Raw genomic sequence first — 14,957 nt, 5'->3', positions numbered from 1 at the left:
TTTTTTCGCTCGATTTAATCCATACCATTCACGTCCACCTTCATCTTGGGGCGCTCCTTCTCACAAAAAAGGCTGTCGTTTTGGTCCTTTTGGAGATGTTCAGATTAGGCCCAAGAGCATTTAACAAGCCCTTAAGGCCCGCGTCAACGTGGAAAGGCCTTATTCAGTCCGAAGTTCGATCGCAAACCTAGCTCCTGGAACTGGAAGAGCGTGAACCAGAGTATATAATCGTCAAGCTTGTTACCCAATCAGAGTTTTCTCCGACAATCTCTTCAGATGACAAGCCAGAAATTGTTTTAGTTCCTATTCTTCTGTACTCGATAGCTACATAGACCGATAAACTCCTGCTGCTCAAGGTTTTCGTACAATGTCTTCCAATCAGTTTCTTCTCCTTTCACTCCTTTTTACTCTCATCTCTTCCGTCATTTCCCAATCTATAATCCGATTCCCCAGCGACCGAAAAATCCAGGCCGATGATGATCCTCTCTACTGCGACAGCTGGCGCGTATCTGTGGAGACCAACAACGCCGGATCCTGGTCCGTAATCCCATCGGGGTGTGTAAACTTTGTCAAGGAGTATATGAAGGGCAGCCACTACCTCTCAGATTCCAAGGTCGTCGCATGCGAATCGCTAGCTTTCGCCAAGTCCTTGAATATCACCGGCGATGGCAAAGACGCTTGGGTCTTCGATGTCGATGAAACTCTGCTCTCCAATCTTCCTTACTACGAGGACCATGGATTCGGGTAAGTAGTATATACTGGTAGCTGTTGGATTAACCTTTCTTTTTTACTTAATTCCATTGTTGAAATGATTAGTGATGGAGTCGAATCAGTCGATGGTGTGTGAAGTGTCTTTGTCAGAATCTGTGCATCATATTGATTTTACTAATTAGAGATCCAGCTGTGGTTCAATTGGTGTGGGACAGTGCTTTTGTCCTTTTGCGATTATAAATTCTTCTGGCCTATGGATTCCTGCCACGCGGCTGGCTGCGCATGACTTTGCTACTGCCTACTGGTCAACATATAATGCTTTTTTTTTTTGTGTACTGGATGCACTACTCTGTCTACTTTTCTCAATCGTCTCTGTTTAATTTGCCTATAGTGATAGTTAAGTCGTATCAAGGACAATAATTAGTTATATTTGCCAATCTATGTATGAGCCCAATAATCCGAGGATGGAGAGAACTTGTTCCTTGATATTCTGTCCACTGTTCTCTGTCTGATATCAAGGATAATAATTTGGATAAATATTAGTTTGCTTGAGTTGTCCTTACTGTTCTCCATGTGATATCAAAGATGGCAACTTTCTTGAATATTCAACATATACATTGGTCCAATAAAGTAGAACAATTTGTTATGTGATTTATGGTTTTTGTAGCTTATTGATATTTGTGTTCAATAAATAGAAAAATCTGAAATCAATATTTGGAGATCTGCATGGAAGGTTAGAAGAAGTATAAGATAATATGTTGTTAGAGTTGGTTTGACTAAATAATTGTTTGTGAAGCGAGATTATGTGGTTCTGATCTCATTCACCTTATTGTGATGCTGTACCAATGCTTTTATACTGTTTTGGTTGACAAAAATTCATATGCTCTGCACTGTTTGATCAAATTTGCTTAACCAACCCATCTGGATTTCGGGTGCAGATCAGAAATCTTTGATGAAGGTTCTTTTGATGATTGGGTGGATTTGGCTAAGGCTCCTGCTTTACCAGCAAGTTTAAATTTGTACAAGGAGCTCAAGAACCTGGGTTTCACTCTATTTGTGCTAACAGGGCGCAGTGAATATCAAAGAAATGCTACTAGTAAAAATCTTCTTTTTTCCGGCTATTCTGACTGGGAAAAACTTATCTTGAGGTATAGTATATGATGCAAAATATGGGTATTACCTCCTTGGTATGGTTTCATGTGTACTATAGTGCTTTTGTCTCTGTCAATTTCATGTAATAAAGGTTGAATTGTAGTTTGGACATTAACAACTAGTCTTTTTTGTGCGAATGATACAGGGGACCTTCAGACCAAGGCGTACCAGCAACTGTCTACAAATCTCAGAAGAGAAAGCAGCTAGTTGACGATGGTTATAGGATTCGCGGGAACTCAGGAGATCAATGGAGTGATTTGTTGGGCTTTGCAGTAGCAAAACGGTCCTTCAAACTCCCAAATCCAATGTATTACATTGCTTAGGAAGAAAATTGAACATCAACCAATAACTCCTAAATCCAATGTACCACATTTCTTAGATAGAAAATGGGCTGGTGTTTAGTGTTCATTATAAAAGTACTCTGTTTGTCCCTTTGAATTTCAGACAATGATGATTCTCAGTAACTTGTTCTGCCTCTACCATTGGATCTGCCTCATCTCTCTTTATGTTGCTTCATGAAAAGGACTAATGCTTTGGCTCAATTATCTTAAATGGAGTAACTTAAAAGACAAAAGGAAAAAAAAAGAATCACCTTAGTAATCAAGATTATCAACTCCTTATCCAAATAAAACAATAGATCACATGACAGAGCATATACTCTTTATCCTAGCATTAATGATTCCATTGGCTAATCAAAGATTTATTAATGAAAGTGTATCTCATCAAAACAATATACTAATTAGACACTCTCCCTGTCTAGCCTGCATTTTCTGGGCATTTCTGGTTCTAGGCATGTCCTTTTATTCCTTTAGGTTAAAAGTTAAATATGATAAATGCAGGATCTACTGAATCAATGAGGCACTAAATGATGAAGCTATAAATCATGATTAATAGTATTAATTAATGGGACAGATAGACATAATACAAAAAAACACAGGTGAGTTTCTTTCCCTTTCCTTTCAGGGGTTCTCATTATTCCCTAACAACTCTCCTAATGTCCCACAAACAAGAGGCTGAACAGGAGGGATTCTAAGGCAACTCAATCCACCTCCTGGTGTGGCAGTACACTCTGGTTGGGGTCTCTGCATACCCCTCCCAGGAATGCAATTCCCTGAGAAATCAAAACCCACATTCCTAAGAGACAACCCCGCACATTCCTGACTAAACCCAGAAAAGAAATTGTAGGAAACAGTCAGATTCATAAGGCTTTTCAGAGAACAAACCAGGTCTTCCAGAACCCCAGATAGCTTGTTGTGTCCCAAATCCAGAACCTCAACCTGTTCCATACAAGAAATTGTGTCTGGCAAATGACCTGTCAGTGTATTGTAGCTTACATCCAAAACTTGCATATCTGTGAAGAGCCCAACTCCTTCAGGTATGCAACCACTCAACTGGTTATTAAGAAACAAAATCTCCTTCAATTTAGAACTACCAAAGCCCATACTAATTGGGATGCTCCCACTGAACTTGTTATTAGCAAAATTAATCACAGAAGCAGGTGAATTCCCCAAATTTTGTGGGATTTGGCCTTCAAATTGGTTGTTGTTGAGAAAGATTGCATCAAGCCTCTTGTTGAAGAGATCATCAGGTATGGCTCCAGAGAAGTAATTGAATCTGAGGTCCAAGTAAACTAGATTTGGAATGTAGAGAGTGACTGTAGGGAAAGAACCAGAAAAAATGTTGTTACTGAGGTCTAGTTCCTCTAGAGATGAGAGGACCTTGAAAGAGTTGGGAATTGTGCCTGAAAATCTGTTGCTATTGAGATGAAGAAGAGTCATGTCTGTAAGCAAAGAGAGTTCCTTGACAAGAACGCCTTGTAGATTCGCATGGTTCAGATCTATTCCTACAACAACTGCTCCAGATTGTGCCCCAATTTCATCTCCATTGACACCACAAAACACTCCTCTGTAAGCACAGACATCAGTGCCAACCCAAGTGTCCAAAACCCTCAATGGGTCATCTGTAATAGCAGATTTCCACGCCTGAAGAGCAGTGTAAGCATTACCAAGCTTTGAAACTGAAGAAGGCCCAGCTGGGTTTGGATTAGTGTTGATTCCTCCACCAATCCACACACCACCTCCACCACCACCACCTGCATTGCCAATCCCAACGCCAATTCCAGCTCCTACACCAAAAGCAGAGGCTCTTATTGGAATTATATGCAAAAAGAAAAAACCCAGCAGAACCCAAATCTTCTCCATTTTCAGTTGTGGACTCCAAGATGCCTGTTTGATGGGTGTACTTGTAGGGTTGTCCAAATGGGGTCACACTGCATTGAAGAGAGAAAATGGTGGGGTTAAATTGGTCATGAATCTGTCCTTTCTTTCTTTTTTTCTCTCATTAATTTTTTTTTATTTTGTTCTTTTATTTTCTATAATTGTTTACATGCCTGGGCGGCTGAGCTTTGATTATGAATTTATGATATGGGACTCTTCTCTGCACTGCACACATTTTATTGACTACTCAATCACAAAGACACAGAGGTTTTCTTCTCGAGGGAAGAGTGATGTAAGCTTAACATGAGTTTTGGATTATTTAATGTGGGTAGACATCCATTCTTAATTTCTTAAATGATTCATTAGCTTCGGGAATAAATCATATATAATAAGATTTACTCGTTAAGTGTGAATTGTGCCGATTGGGTTGGGCTAGGCCCAAGTGTATAAAGCAAGTTGCCATAGATCAAACTTTGAACTTAGAGCCCAAACCAATTCTGGAAGAATTTTTGGGTCAATCTTTATAGTTAACTAGTCTTTTTTTGGTAGGTAATCGGGAGTGGTTTCGAATTTGGGTACCATCCAATTCGAATATATATGTTAACCACCTCGATTGACGGGTTATTGGCTTAGTCGTTAACCCGTGCAATGCAATGCATGAGATCGGATAGATTTATATACTCGTCTCCGCTCACTCTCTAAGCATCACAGCATGAGATCAGATGGAGCATGTGTCAAAGGAATGAAGAACAGACAATGGTGGGGTTCAGATAACAACATGCAACCTTCACACATGACTTATAAGACCAAAATGACCAAATAAATGCAAGCCAGTGCGGATCTATAATGGGTTTAGCTTGTACAGTTTCATTATTGGTCATGTGAATGATTGGGTACAATACATAGAGGGTTGTACTTGTTCATGATTAGCAATGTGAAGAAAAAATGAACCAATTACAGCATGCTTATTCTACTTTTAAGGTCCCCCATTGCCTATTGGATGGCAGCTATAATCCATAAAAGTGTGTGCACCACCTACCCTTGTTAGTAATGTAAAGTCCATAACAAGCCAAAATATGTGGCATTCATGATTTCATGGAAAGTAAGTAGTTACAATTCAATAGATTTGCTCTCATTAGATAGTATCTGATTATTGTTCTTGATGGGTCTGGGCCCGTTTGGGTTAAACTAAATGGGCTTTTGAAGGGGTCCAAGGCAGAAATTGGGCCTTTAATGGGCTTGGAGTTTGGATCTTAATTAGAAACAGAATTCAAGTGTTGAGAGAGAGGGGGAGGGGTCTATGGTGAAGAATCCCAAAAAGTTGGGGATAGGCCATGTTGTTATATTCCTAAATGCACCATAACAAATTCTTGTTGCAACTACTTTATTGGACCAAATCTATACACACCCATAAACCCTAAACAATGCTAATATATCATATATATATATATATATATATATATACACTCCCTTTTAAAAGCATCCAAAATCTTCTTATAAAGTGGAAGAATTGAATATCACCTTTATAGGTTGAACAAGACATGTCCTTTGCATTTTTGCATTGCATTATTCCCCTGAATTATTATTATTTTTTTAATATCCAATGCATGTGGAAAGAGACACTTCTCCTTCCCCACACACCCATGCATGGGCACACCCTTCTCCTAATAGGATCTTTGTTCCTACTTCCTTTTTGTTATTTTAGTAAAAATACTAGCAACAAGCATCTCCACAAAAGCTTTTTCATATTCTCTAGAACCTCGTGAATTAACCCAATTCCCCTTTACATATTATCAATGGATATCATATCTTATATTTAGAAACAATGCCAATATATAACACAGAATATGCCATGCCATAATAATTAATTTAATGAAGGTCCAAGGTTTTCATAAGTAATACAGCTAGCTAGTCACCATTATACAAGGCAAGGATAAATGACAAGTTATAAAGGATAAAGAGAGAGAAAAAGAAAAGAAAAGAAGAGGAATAATTAAGTGATAAAACTGTCATTTCAAGAAGTAAAAGGTTATTCTTGTCTGCTAACTCCCTTAGTTGCCAACTTTATTCCTCTTCAGAAACTACGATGAAGTTGCCTCTTTAGCCTTACATATATGTTTCATTTACTACTTTATTACATGAATGTCCCATGTAACCAGAATATATCAAAAGATGCCATGCACGTTAGTGTTACACCCCCTCCCTCTCTCTCTCTCTAGGAAATATAAAAGCTAACTAGTTACTACTCTATTGGTTATATAACATATAGTGCAGAAACAGCTCGAATCTGGAATACCAATAATAAAGCGATAAAGAAGTTTCCCTACCAACTCACAAACAACACAACAAAGAGAGATCCGTATGAGTAGAGTATTCTCTACTACTCCAGTAATTAATTTCTATCACCTTGTTATTGGGCTTATACCCTCAATTAGTGGAGTATTAATAACCGCTCGATGAAAGATATATTTTATCATCATATATGTACCAAAACCCAAATGTCATTCCCTATATATATACACACACACACACACAGAGGAAGTAATGGGGTGGCGGGCGCACACAATAAACAAAAAATTCTCTTCAAAGGAAATTTCCTTTTTAGAATGCAAATGCCGACAAATAAGTCATGCTCAAATAATTGCCTCTCATTCTATCGGCAGCTTACGTAGACGACACCAACCCATCAAATAATTTTGTCATGTATCATTCATAGTAATAAACACACTAATCTTTTCATTGTCAATTTCTTGGAATTTTTTTTAAGATATATTGTAACAACAATATTAAGTAGTTGCTAGCACTTCTTCTTGAGATTGCAGCGACTGTCATTTTTATTTAATAACCCTAAATTACTTGTATACTTTAATAAGCCTTAATTAAGTAGAATTAATAGCAAGAAAAATCCACAAATATTTCACTCTCATGTACGTTTCTTCCCAAACAATCAATAGAGTAAGTAACGGAAAAAAGTGAAGAACCAAATGAGAATAAACAATTTCTTCATTTATAGAGGGGGGATATCATACAAATTTCCTTCCTTGTACAGTATATTTTACTGAAAAGGGAATAATTAGGGCACAATTAATATTACAATCAACAAAGTTCCTCTTTGCATTAATTAATTTGCACAAATTAACTCTGTGGTGTTTCCTTTGCAAAAGGAAGTATAAAAAAACACAAAAATAAAATAATATATAGAGACATGGAAGATGATAGTGTAATGATACCATTGATGATTTTCATGCACAGAAAGAGAGAAAGAGGGAGGATTTGCTTTGTTTGGTTCCTCCTCTGGCCATAAATTTTGTCAGTCGAGAGAAAGAGATAGAGAAGCAGCCTTTCTTGGCTTTCTTTTTCTTTCTTCTTTTCCTTTCCTGGCTTTCTTTTTCTTTCTTTCCAACATGGACTGTTTATGCAGTTAATTTCAGTTGAGAGACAAGGAGAGAAAAGAAAGGAAAAGATGAGAGAGAACAAACTCTTGTGGGTTTGTACTAGAAAAATGATGGCAATGATGATGATGATGATGTTTTGTAGGGTTTTGTTGGTGCTACCCATGATGATCTTGGTTGTCAGGATCAACAGGCCAGAAGGACGAGTACTTCAACCATTCTGCCTCTTGTTGTGCGTTTGCTGGATTGATTGATGATTCCTGCATGTGAATATATATATATATAAATCTCATTAGCTATAGTTATTAGCTAGGGTTTTGAATATAAAGTCCAATTTATTACATGGCTTGACAATATTCAAGCATATATACCACATGCTTAGACAAATTCATATTTCTATATCCACATAAGAGGGATCACAATAGTTGATATCACAATTATCCTAAATTGTGTATGTCTAACTCAACAACTGAAATAATTAGGATACCGACGGCTGAGATCTTTATCATTTTTTAAACACACATATATACTAGCTTATCAAAAACAAAACAAAAAGAAAATACCTTTGTGTCTTTAAAGAGAGAGCGAAAATTCAAGTACCACCAATATTGAAAGCTTCGGGTTTCGCATGCATAACTTATATATATAATTAAGAAGGTTTTGTAATTTATCATATCTTTTTATTATTCTTTATTTTTTGTTTGTTCACACTTTCCCATTGTGGTACCAAAAGTACACTCTACTATACTGGTCTATATGTGTGTGTGTGTCTATATATATATATGCATGAAGGGTACGTTTTCACATTTCAACAAATTAAACTCCCCTTAACATGGATATGGAAAAGAATGGCATCCAGTAAAGAAGGAGAATATAAAGAGAAAAAGGAAAAGGCAACCCTATATCAACCTGGGTTTGCTCTTTAATTTAAATTAATTTTAATAAAGAAATTGAGTTAACCCACTTTAGTCTTTCCTTGTCTTTGCTCCTGGATTTCAGGTCAAGAAATACTTTATACATAATTACAGATATATATATATATATATATATATATATATATATATATATATATATAAAACTCACTTCTTTGATGTCTGTTGAAGTGCAACCCATGATGAGCTCCTCCAAACCTGACGCAGACCTTCCTACTAGTTTATGATGATGTTGTTGCTGTTGCTGCATTAATCATGCATTCAAAACACCAAAACATGTTAAAATTCAAAATCATCATACATATGCTTTTAGAGAAAAGAAAAAGAAAACTGTAAAAGAAAATTAATGTTAAGCATTCTGACTCATCACTGGATTCACATGGTCAACCTAAGAGATATAAGCGTCGGTGCTGACTACTCTTCCTATAAAATGAATGCTCACCAGCACTTTCTTCATTCATGCTATAATTAGGAGTAAAGACAAAAGTGCATGCATGCACATGCTATCTAAATTTTATTGTTTGTAGACAATTCAGTTAAGATTTTTTTTGTGATTTGACTAGAAATGTTTGGTCGTTAAAAAAATTAATACCTGGAAATGATCATTTGGAAGCATGAACCTGGAGATATGGTAAGGGTCTTCATTGAGAATTATGGAAGTGTGATGCAGTGGAGGAGGAGAGACAGTGGTGGAGATGGGATGTGAAGGCCTGCTTATGTGAAAGGCAGCAGTTGCCATATTCTGATGATGTTGTTGTTGTTGATGATGATGATGAAGTTGCCTCTGTTGATTCTCCCCAAACTCGACGGCGCACGTGACAGGCACCGAAGTGGGTTGATCCCTTGCTGTTGAAGCATCTCCTATATTCCCCACCTGCAAAAGTTGACACACTCTCCTCATGAACCCAGTTTCATATATATATATATACATATAGATAGATAGATATATAGTCCATTCTCAACATGCTTAATTTATTATACTTTCTTTCTTTATTTTACTTGTATTGATCACTCTCTATCAGTGTTAAGCGTTGAATAATTAACACTCTAGATGGTGTAAGAAATGAGGTTTTTAGATTAGTTAGCTGACAAGAGATAATCAAGTTAGGTCCTTAGAGTGAGTTTTTTTCATGCTGGATTTGCAAGCAATGGATATTTCAAAAGTAACCCTAGCCAGCCACAACCTTTTTGAATTCTCTCCTCCTTTAGTCTCTTTTTTTTTTCTTTTCTATAAATATATATATGACCCAAAAATTGATGTTAGAACTTCCTACCCATTAACTTTTAAGCCCAAAATTAAACAAGATTTTCCGCTAATGATCAAATACTGTTTGGATGAAGAAGGTGAATGTAGAATGGACATTAACAACTGTTTCGAACTCTTAAAATCAAGAAATTAAATAAATTTTTTGACAATTTATAATTTTTTTTAAAAAAACTGTAGTAATTCAAAGATAGAAAATTGAAGGCCAAAATCAAAAATAATGGGGAGGTAATTTTCATGTCAATGATATCTTCAAAGCAATTTCTCAAAAGCAAATTTCTTGAAATATAATTTGATCTATTCTATGTTATTTATTCTTGAAAACAAAATTTTTAATATATATATATACACACACACATAATTACCTCATCGAAGTTTTTCCTGAATGGGAGAAAGCTGAAATGGTCATGAGCTTTCAACTGTGACAAATGATCCAAGGCAGAACCAAAACTTGATATTGCAGCAGCAGCACCAGTTGCAGATATTTCATGATCTCTAAGTGAGACATTAATCTCTTTAGAAGATGAGCTACCACTACCACTATCTCTTCTACTAGTACTATTAGGTTGATGATCAGTACTACTTCCTTCACCAGTAGTAGCGGTAGTAGTACTCCTATCAACAGCAGCAGTAGTCCAATTACATTGCCTTGGTTGAGTCTGATAGAATATTTTGGACACCACAAGCTCACCTTCCTTCTCTTCCTCATGTTTCCCTAGATGGTATTGGTGCATCACCCAGTTCGTCTTTTCGGGTTTTCGATTCTTACCAAAGTTTGTGTAGAGTACCAAGATTTTCTTGCACCCTTTTTGTTTCCCATTGAGCATGACTGGCCTTGTTTTGCCTGTTTTATGCCATCTTGTCTCTCCACCTTGTAAGTCACATTCTGTTTGGATTTTTCTTCTCTTTCTTGTTCCAGTTGTGTATGCTTTGGATGGTCTGTGGAAGAAGTGCCTGCTCAGCCCATCTCTTGTCACTCCTAATTAGAAGAAATCAAAAATCAAAGTTAGGTTGACTTAGGTGCAACCAACTTGACAGTACTATATAGAGTATAGACATATATGTATGTGTATATATATATATATAATGAAAATTTATATGATGATCGATGACCTGGAAGTTTCTCTGGATGGGTGTAACAAATCCCATCTTCACCTTCAATAGTAGGAATGAATTCATCTATCAAAGGATGTGATTTGGTGTCTTTGCCTTCTACTTTTGCTTCTAAATGTTCAATCAATTCTTGGTCTGTTGGATCAAATTTGACTCCGGCTGGTAGTCCTAACCAGTCCTGCAAATCACAAAACACAATTCTAATTATTAATTGGACTTGAATTGAAACCAAAAAAATAATAGTTTAAAATAAAAAAGAGAGAAAGTATTTTGATTTAATTTGAATTGGGTTTAAGAAGAAAAAAAGGTTAAAAAATTAATGACTCATGAAAACAAAACAAGAAGAATAACAAGTACTCCTTTTGTTTGGATTCTTTAGGGTAATTTCTTGTTAGAAGCCAAAGGAAAAAAGTAATTAAATGAGAAGAGATAATTAATTCGTACCGGCTTGCCTTCAAGTTTGTGACCACAACCTGGACACTGCTTGGATCCACATATCTGATGCTCTTCAAGCTTTGCATCAATAAGATCAGAGCTGCTGATTGACCTTCCTATATTATTACTACTCTTATTCATCGCTTGTTTCCGCGCCCGCTATGATGATCTTCTTGATCTCAAACTCTTGAAATCTTGTATGTAGCTATCAACTCTATGACTACTCATATCCCAGTAAGCAGCAGCTGTTTTATGCAGCAAAAATATTAATCATCAAATTCAAGATCTGGGGATTTATGCCTATCTCAAAAAATACACTCCACATATGCTTTTGTGTGTGGTTTTGATAGTTATCACATGAAGACCAAAAAAAAAATCAATACTATGCTTGAAAATATTGCTTTACATAACAAAATATATATATATATATATATATAAGTAGATATGAAAAAAAAAACTAAAAAATTAGACCCAGAAGAGAAAAAATGAAGATATAAGAGGATCCCTAGAGAGAGAGGCTTGTGAGGGAATTGAATAGAAAGCAAAGAGAGAAGAGAAGGAGAAAAAAGAAGAAGAAGAGGGAAACTGTCAAAGGAGTGGATTGAGAATATAAAACCTCCTTTAACCATGAAAACCACCAGAAATCCCTCTCTGTGGTCTCTTACTTTAACTGAAGCAAGCCACCAGCCAGTACTCAAGCCAACAACAACAAAAAAAGATAAAGGTTTCTCTCTCTCTCTCTCTCTGTGAAGCTCCCTTTAAGCCTTTGTTGATTTAAGCACCACCGCCATATATGTATATGTATATATATACATGTATTGTATATGTAGGGGGTTTATGTACGTTTGTGTGTGTGAGAAAAATGATGAGAGAGAAAGCACACAAATAAATTAAAGAAAGAAAAAAATATCCAGTTGGTTATATATATGTTTTTCTTTTTTCTTTCACTAAAGCACACAAGGGTGTCTCTCCTCCCTTTGAGAGAGTATTGACTAGTAAAGCAAAAGGCGCACACATAATGAAACGGCCTTCACAGCTGTTGCAAAAGCCACACTAAACCCAATCTACAGTACTAACCCAGTACAAATATATGTCTTAAGTATTTAATTTAATTTATTATATGTATAGTCCTTCTCTCTCTCTCTCTATATATATATATATATGTATGTATATAGTAATGCAAACATAAGTTAAGAAAAAAGGGATTTTAGAAGAAAAAGAGGGTGCTTGGTAGAAAATTGAAATACAAAAGAAATTGAAAAACTCATGGGTTTGAAGAGGAGTGCTTACCATGATTCTTTTTGCCATGAATGTTTTGAAGAGAGAGAAAATGATGAGAGAGAAAGAGATAGAAGAGGTCCCTTGATAAGCAAGGCAAATGAGCAGTGCACTTGATGGACCACCACACACACCTCTTCTCATTAGAAGGACAGACAAAATCATATAAAAAATCATAGGAAACTTCAAGCAGAAGCACAACACACACAGACATATATATATATATATATATATATATCCAGAAAAAAAAAATATATATATATATATGTATGTATGTATGTATGTATAAACAAGCTTATCTGTGTGTATGTATATATACAACAAAACAGCAATAATCCTTATTTTTTTTGAAGGCAGCAATAATCCTATTTTGGATGCACTATTTTTGGTTCTCCTTCCTTTTGGTCTTTTTGTTATATATATTAAAAGAGAGAGTTTGAAGTGTTAAGCACTCATACACAATATGTTTGTGCAAATGAAAAATGGAAAATGACATATTAATATCATAGTTTTTAAACTAGACCTGTGTATCGAACCGTTAAGGGTTTCGAGGTTCAACCGTTATGAAGGAGGTTGAACCGCGAGTTTTTAATAAATAATAAATAATAAATATTTATAGTTTAATAGTTATATACTATATAACTATATACTATATACTATATACTATATAGCAAGTTAAAGGAGTATACTTGTACAATTCAGCCTTAATTTTTCTATAAAAATTTATTAAATTCTATAGCAATAAACAAATCAAATAAACAATTCATAAACCAAACACAAAATCTAAATTCATTGACACAAGTAAAATATATTTGTGTCCATTGAAGGTAAATTACATATTTGGCCTCACAAATTCATTAACAAAAATAAAATATTCTTTGTTTTTAAGTCATTTTACAACACATGCAGGTTTTCTTATAAGTCGTCGGGTCACGAGTTTTTCGGGTTAACCCACGGTTTGACATCGGTTAAAAACTATGATTAATACCACTTTCAAAACTTTGGACATCTAAATCCACTTCAAAAAACTTTATCCCTCATAAGTCCATTTTTATTTTTTATAATTATTTAAATCATTTAAATTTGATCTAATTCCTTTTTTGTCATTTTTTCAAAGAGATTTAGATCTAATATGATTTATCTCTCTTGTTACTGTCTCCTTATGCTACATCTCACTACTCTTCTCTCTCTATTGCATCTCTCTCATCATTGCATCTTTCTCTCTCCTACTACATCTCCCTTTCTCTCTCCCCTAGTGCATCTCTCTCTTCTCTTATTACTACATCTTTCTCTTTCTCTCTCTCTCTCATCTTTTTTTTTGATGGTTGTTTTGGTACAGATATGGCTGAGCATTGTACGTCTCAATGAAGGGAGTCCAACAATGGTGGTGGTGTGGCGAACCGTTACCGGAATAAGTTGGATTTGAAGTTTTTTCAAAACAGTAACATTAGCCGACCAATGTTACCGTTTTAAAATAGTAACATTCGACGACCAATGTTACTGTTTTAAAATAGACATATCCGATGCTTTTTTCCAATCGTATATGATTGGGCATTGTGTGCTTCAATGAGGGGAGTTCAACGATGATGGTGGTATGACGAACCGCTGTCTGGATCGACTAGATTTAAAGTTTTTTTTTTCAAATAGTAACATTAGCTGACAAATGTTACTATTTTGAAACAGTAACATTGGTCGACCAATGTTTTTTGGACTGGAACTAAGTGTTCAAAAGTTTCACAAGTGGTACCGGCTCAGAATTTTCCCAATGAAAAAGGCTATGTAGCTAGGCACAGGCGGCCCACAATTAAGTGGGCTCAATAGAAAGATCTTATGTCCCCAAAGTTTCTAGATCAGATGATGGTTTAGACTTCACGTTTATAACATTCTTTTCAACAGTCAAGATGTAATTGATCACATAACCAAAATAGACGGCCATGATTACTTTTTGAAGTGGGGATCATAAAACCAACCTATGTGAAATGGAAGGACATGATTAATGGAGAAGACAAATCATTAAGCTTGTGAACAACCTTTGATTAGGTTTCTCGATCTTTTTGTCCGAAGGAATTATATAATCAGATTATCCAACAAAGTTTGACTTTTGACCAATTTAAACATCATATCTAAAAACTTTTTTTTATATTTATCAACCCTACACTATTAAACAGATTGGACACGTCATTAAAACTGTAGGAAAATTATAGTTACTTCTACAGTTCTACTAAACAGACTGGACGCATGTCATTAAAATTGGAAAGAAAAAAAAATTAGTCACTTCCACAATTCTACTGCATGGACCATTAACCCTTATTTGAATTCTGGTGATAAGCTAGAGAAGTGGATATAACAACAATGATGGAAATTCTACACGGAACCTGAAATATTCCAAAAACTTTCTTGGGGGCATCTGCAAGTAAAGAAAAAGAAAGACACTTGTACAATTTTGTGTATGAGAATATCTGCA

The 14,957-nt window shown here is 35.5% G+C and overlaps 3 protein-coding genes across 3 annotated transcripts; 1 reads left to right on the top strand and 2 right to left on the bottom strand.

Moving 5' to 3' along the window:
• The first annotated feature begins 4 nt into the window (after positions 1–4).
• LOC119995834 (acid phosphatase 1) lies at positions 5–2,345 on the top strand. The gene is made up of 3 exons (XM_038842289.1): positions 5–744; positions 1,650–1,859; positions 2,009–2,345. The coding sequence occupies exons 1-3, from the start codon at positions 368–370 to the stop codon at positions 2,184–2,186; spliced, it is 765 nt and encodes a 254-aa protein (XP_038698217.1). The 5' UTR covers positions 5–367; the 3' UTR covers positions 2,187–2,345.
• Positions 2,346–2,732: 387 nt separating this feature from the next.
• LOC119995833 (leucine-rich repeat extensin-like protein 4) lies at positions 2,733–4,390 on the bottom strand. Its single transcript, XM_038842288.1, has one exon. It carries the CDS (start codon positions 4,062–4,064, stop codon positions 2,823–2,825), a length of 1,242 nt encoding a protein of 413 aa, XP_038698216.1. The 5' UTR covers positions 4,065–4,390; the 3' UTR covers positions 2,733–2,822.
• Positions 4,391–7,064: 2,674 nt separating this feature from the next.
• On the bottom strand, positions 7,065–11,977 carry LOC119996405 (NAC domain-containing protein 75). The gene is made up of 7 exons (XM_038843025.1): positions 11,832–11,977; positions 11,225–11,460; positions 10,781–10,958; positions 10,033–10,646; positions 8,996–9,277; positions 8,555–8,647; positions 7,065–7,731 (listed from the first exon to the last, which is right to left on the bottom strand). Exons 2-7 carry the CDS (start codon positions 11,354–11,356, stop codon positions 7,630–7,632), a joined length of 1,401 nt encoding a protein of 466 aa, XP_038698953.1. The 5' UTR covers positions 11,357–11,460; positions 11,832–11,977; the 3' UTR covers positions 7,065–7,629.
• Positions 11,978–14,957: the final 2,980 nt, after the last annotated feature.

Source organism: Tripterygium wilfordii, chromosome 4 (genome assembly GCF_013401445.1).
Source record: "Tripterygium wilfordii isolate XIE 37 chromosome 4, ASM1340144v1, whole genome shotgun sequence".
NCBI lineage: Eukaryota > Viridiplantae > Streptophyta > Magnoliopsida > Celastrales > Celastraceae > Tripterygium > Tripterygium wilfordii.
This window is presented reverse-complemented; position numbering and strand designations above follow the sequence as displayed.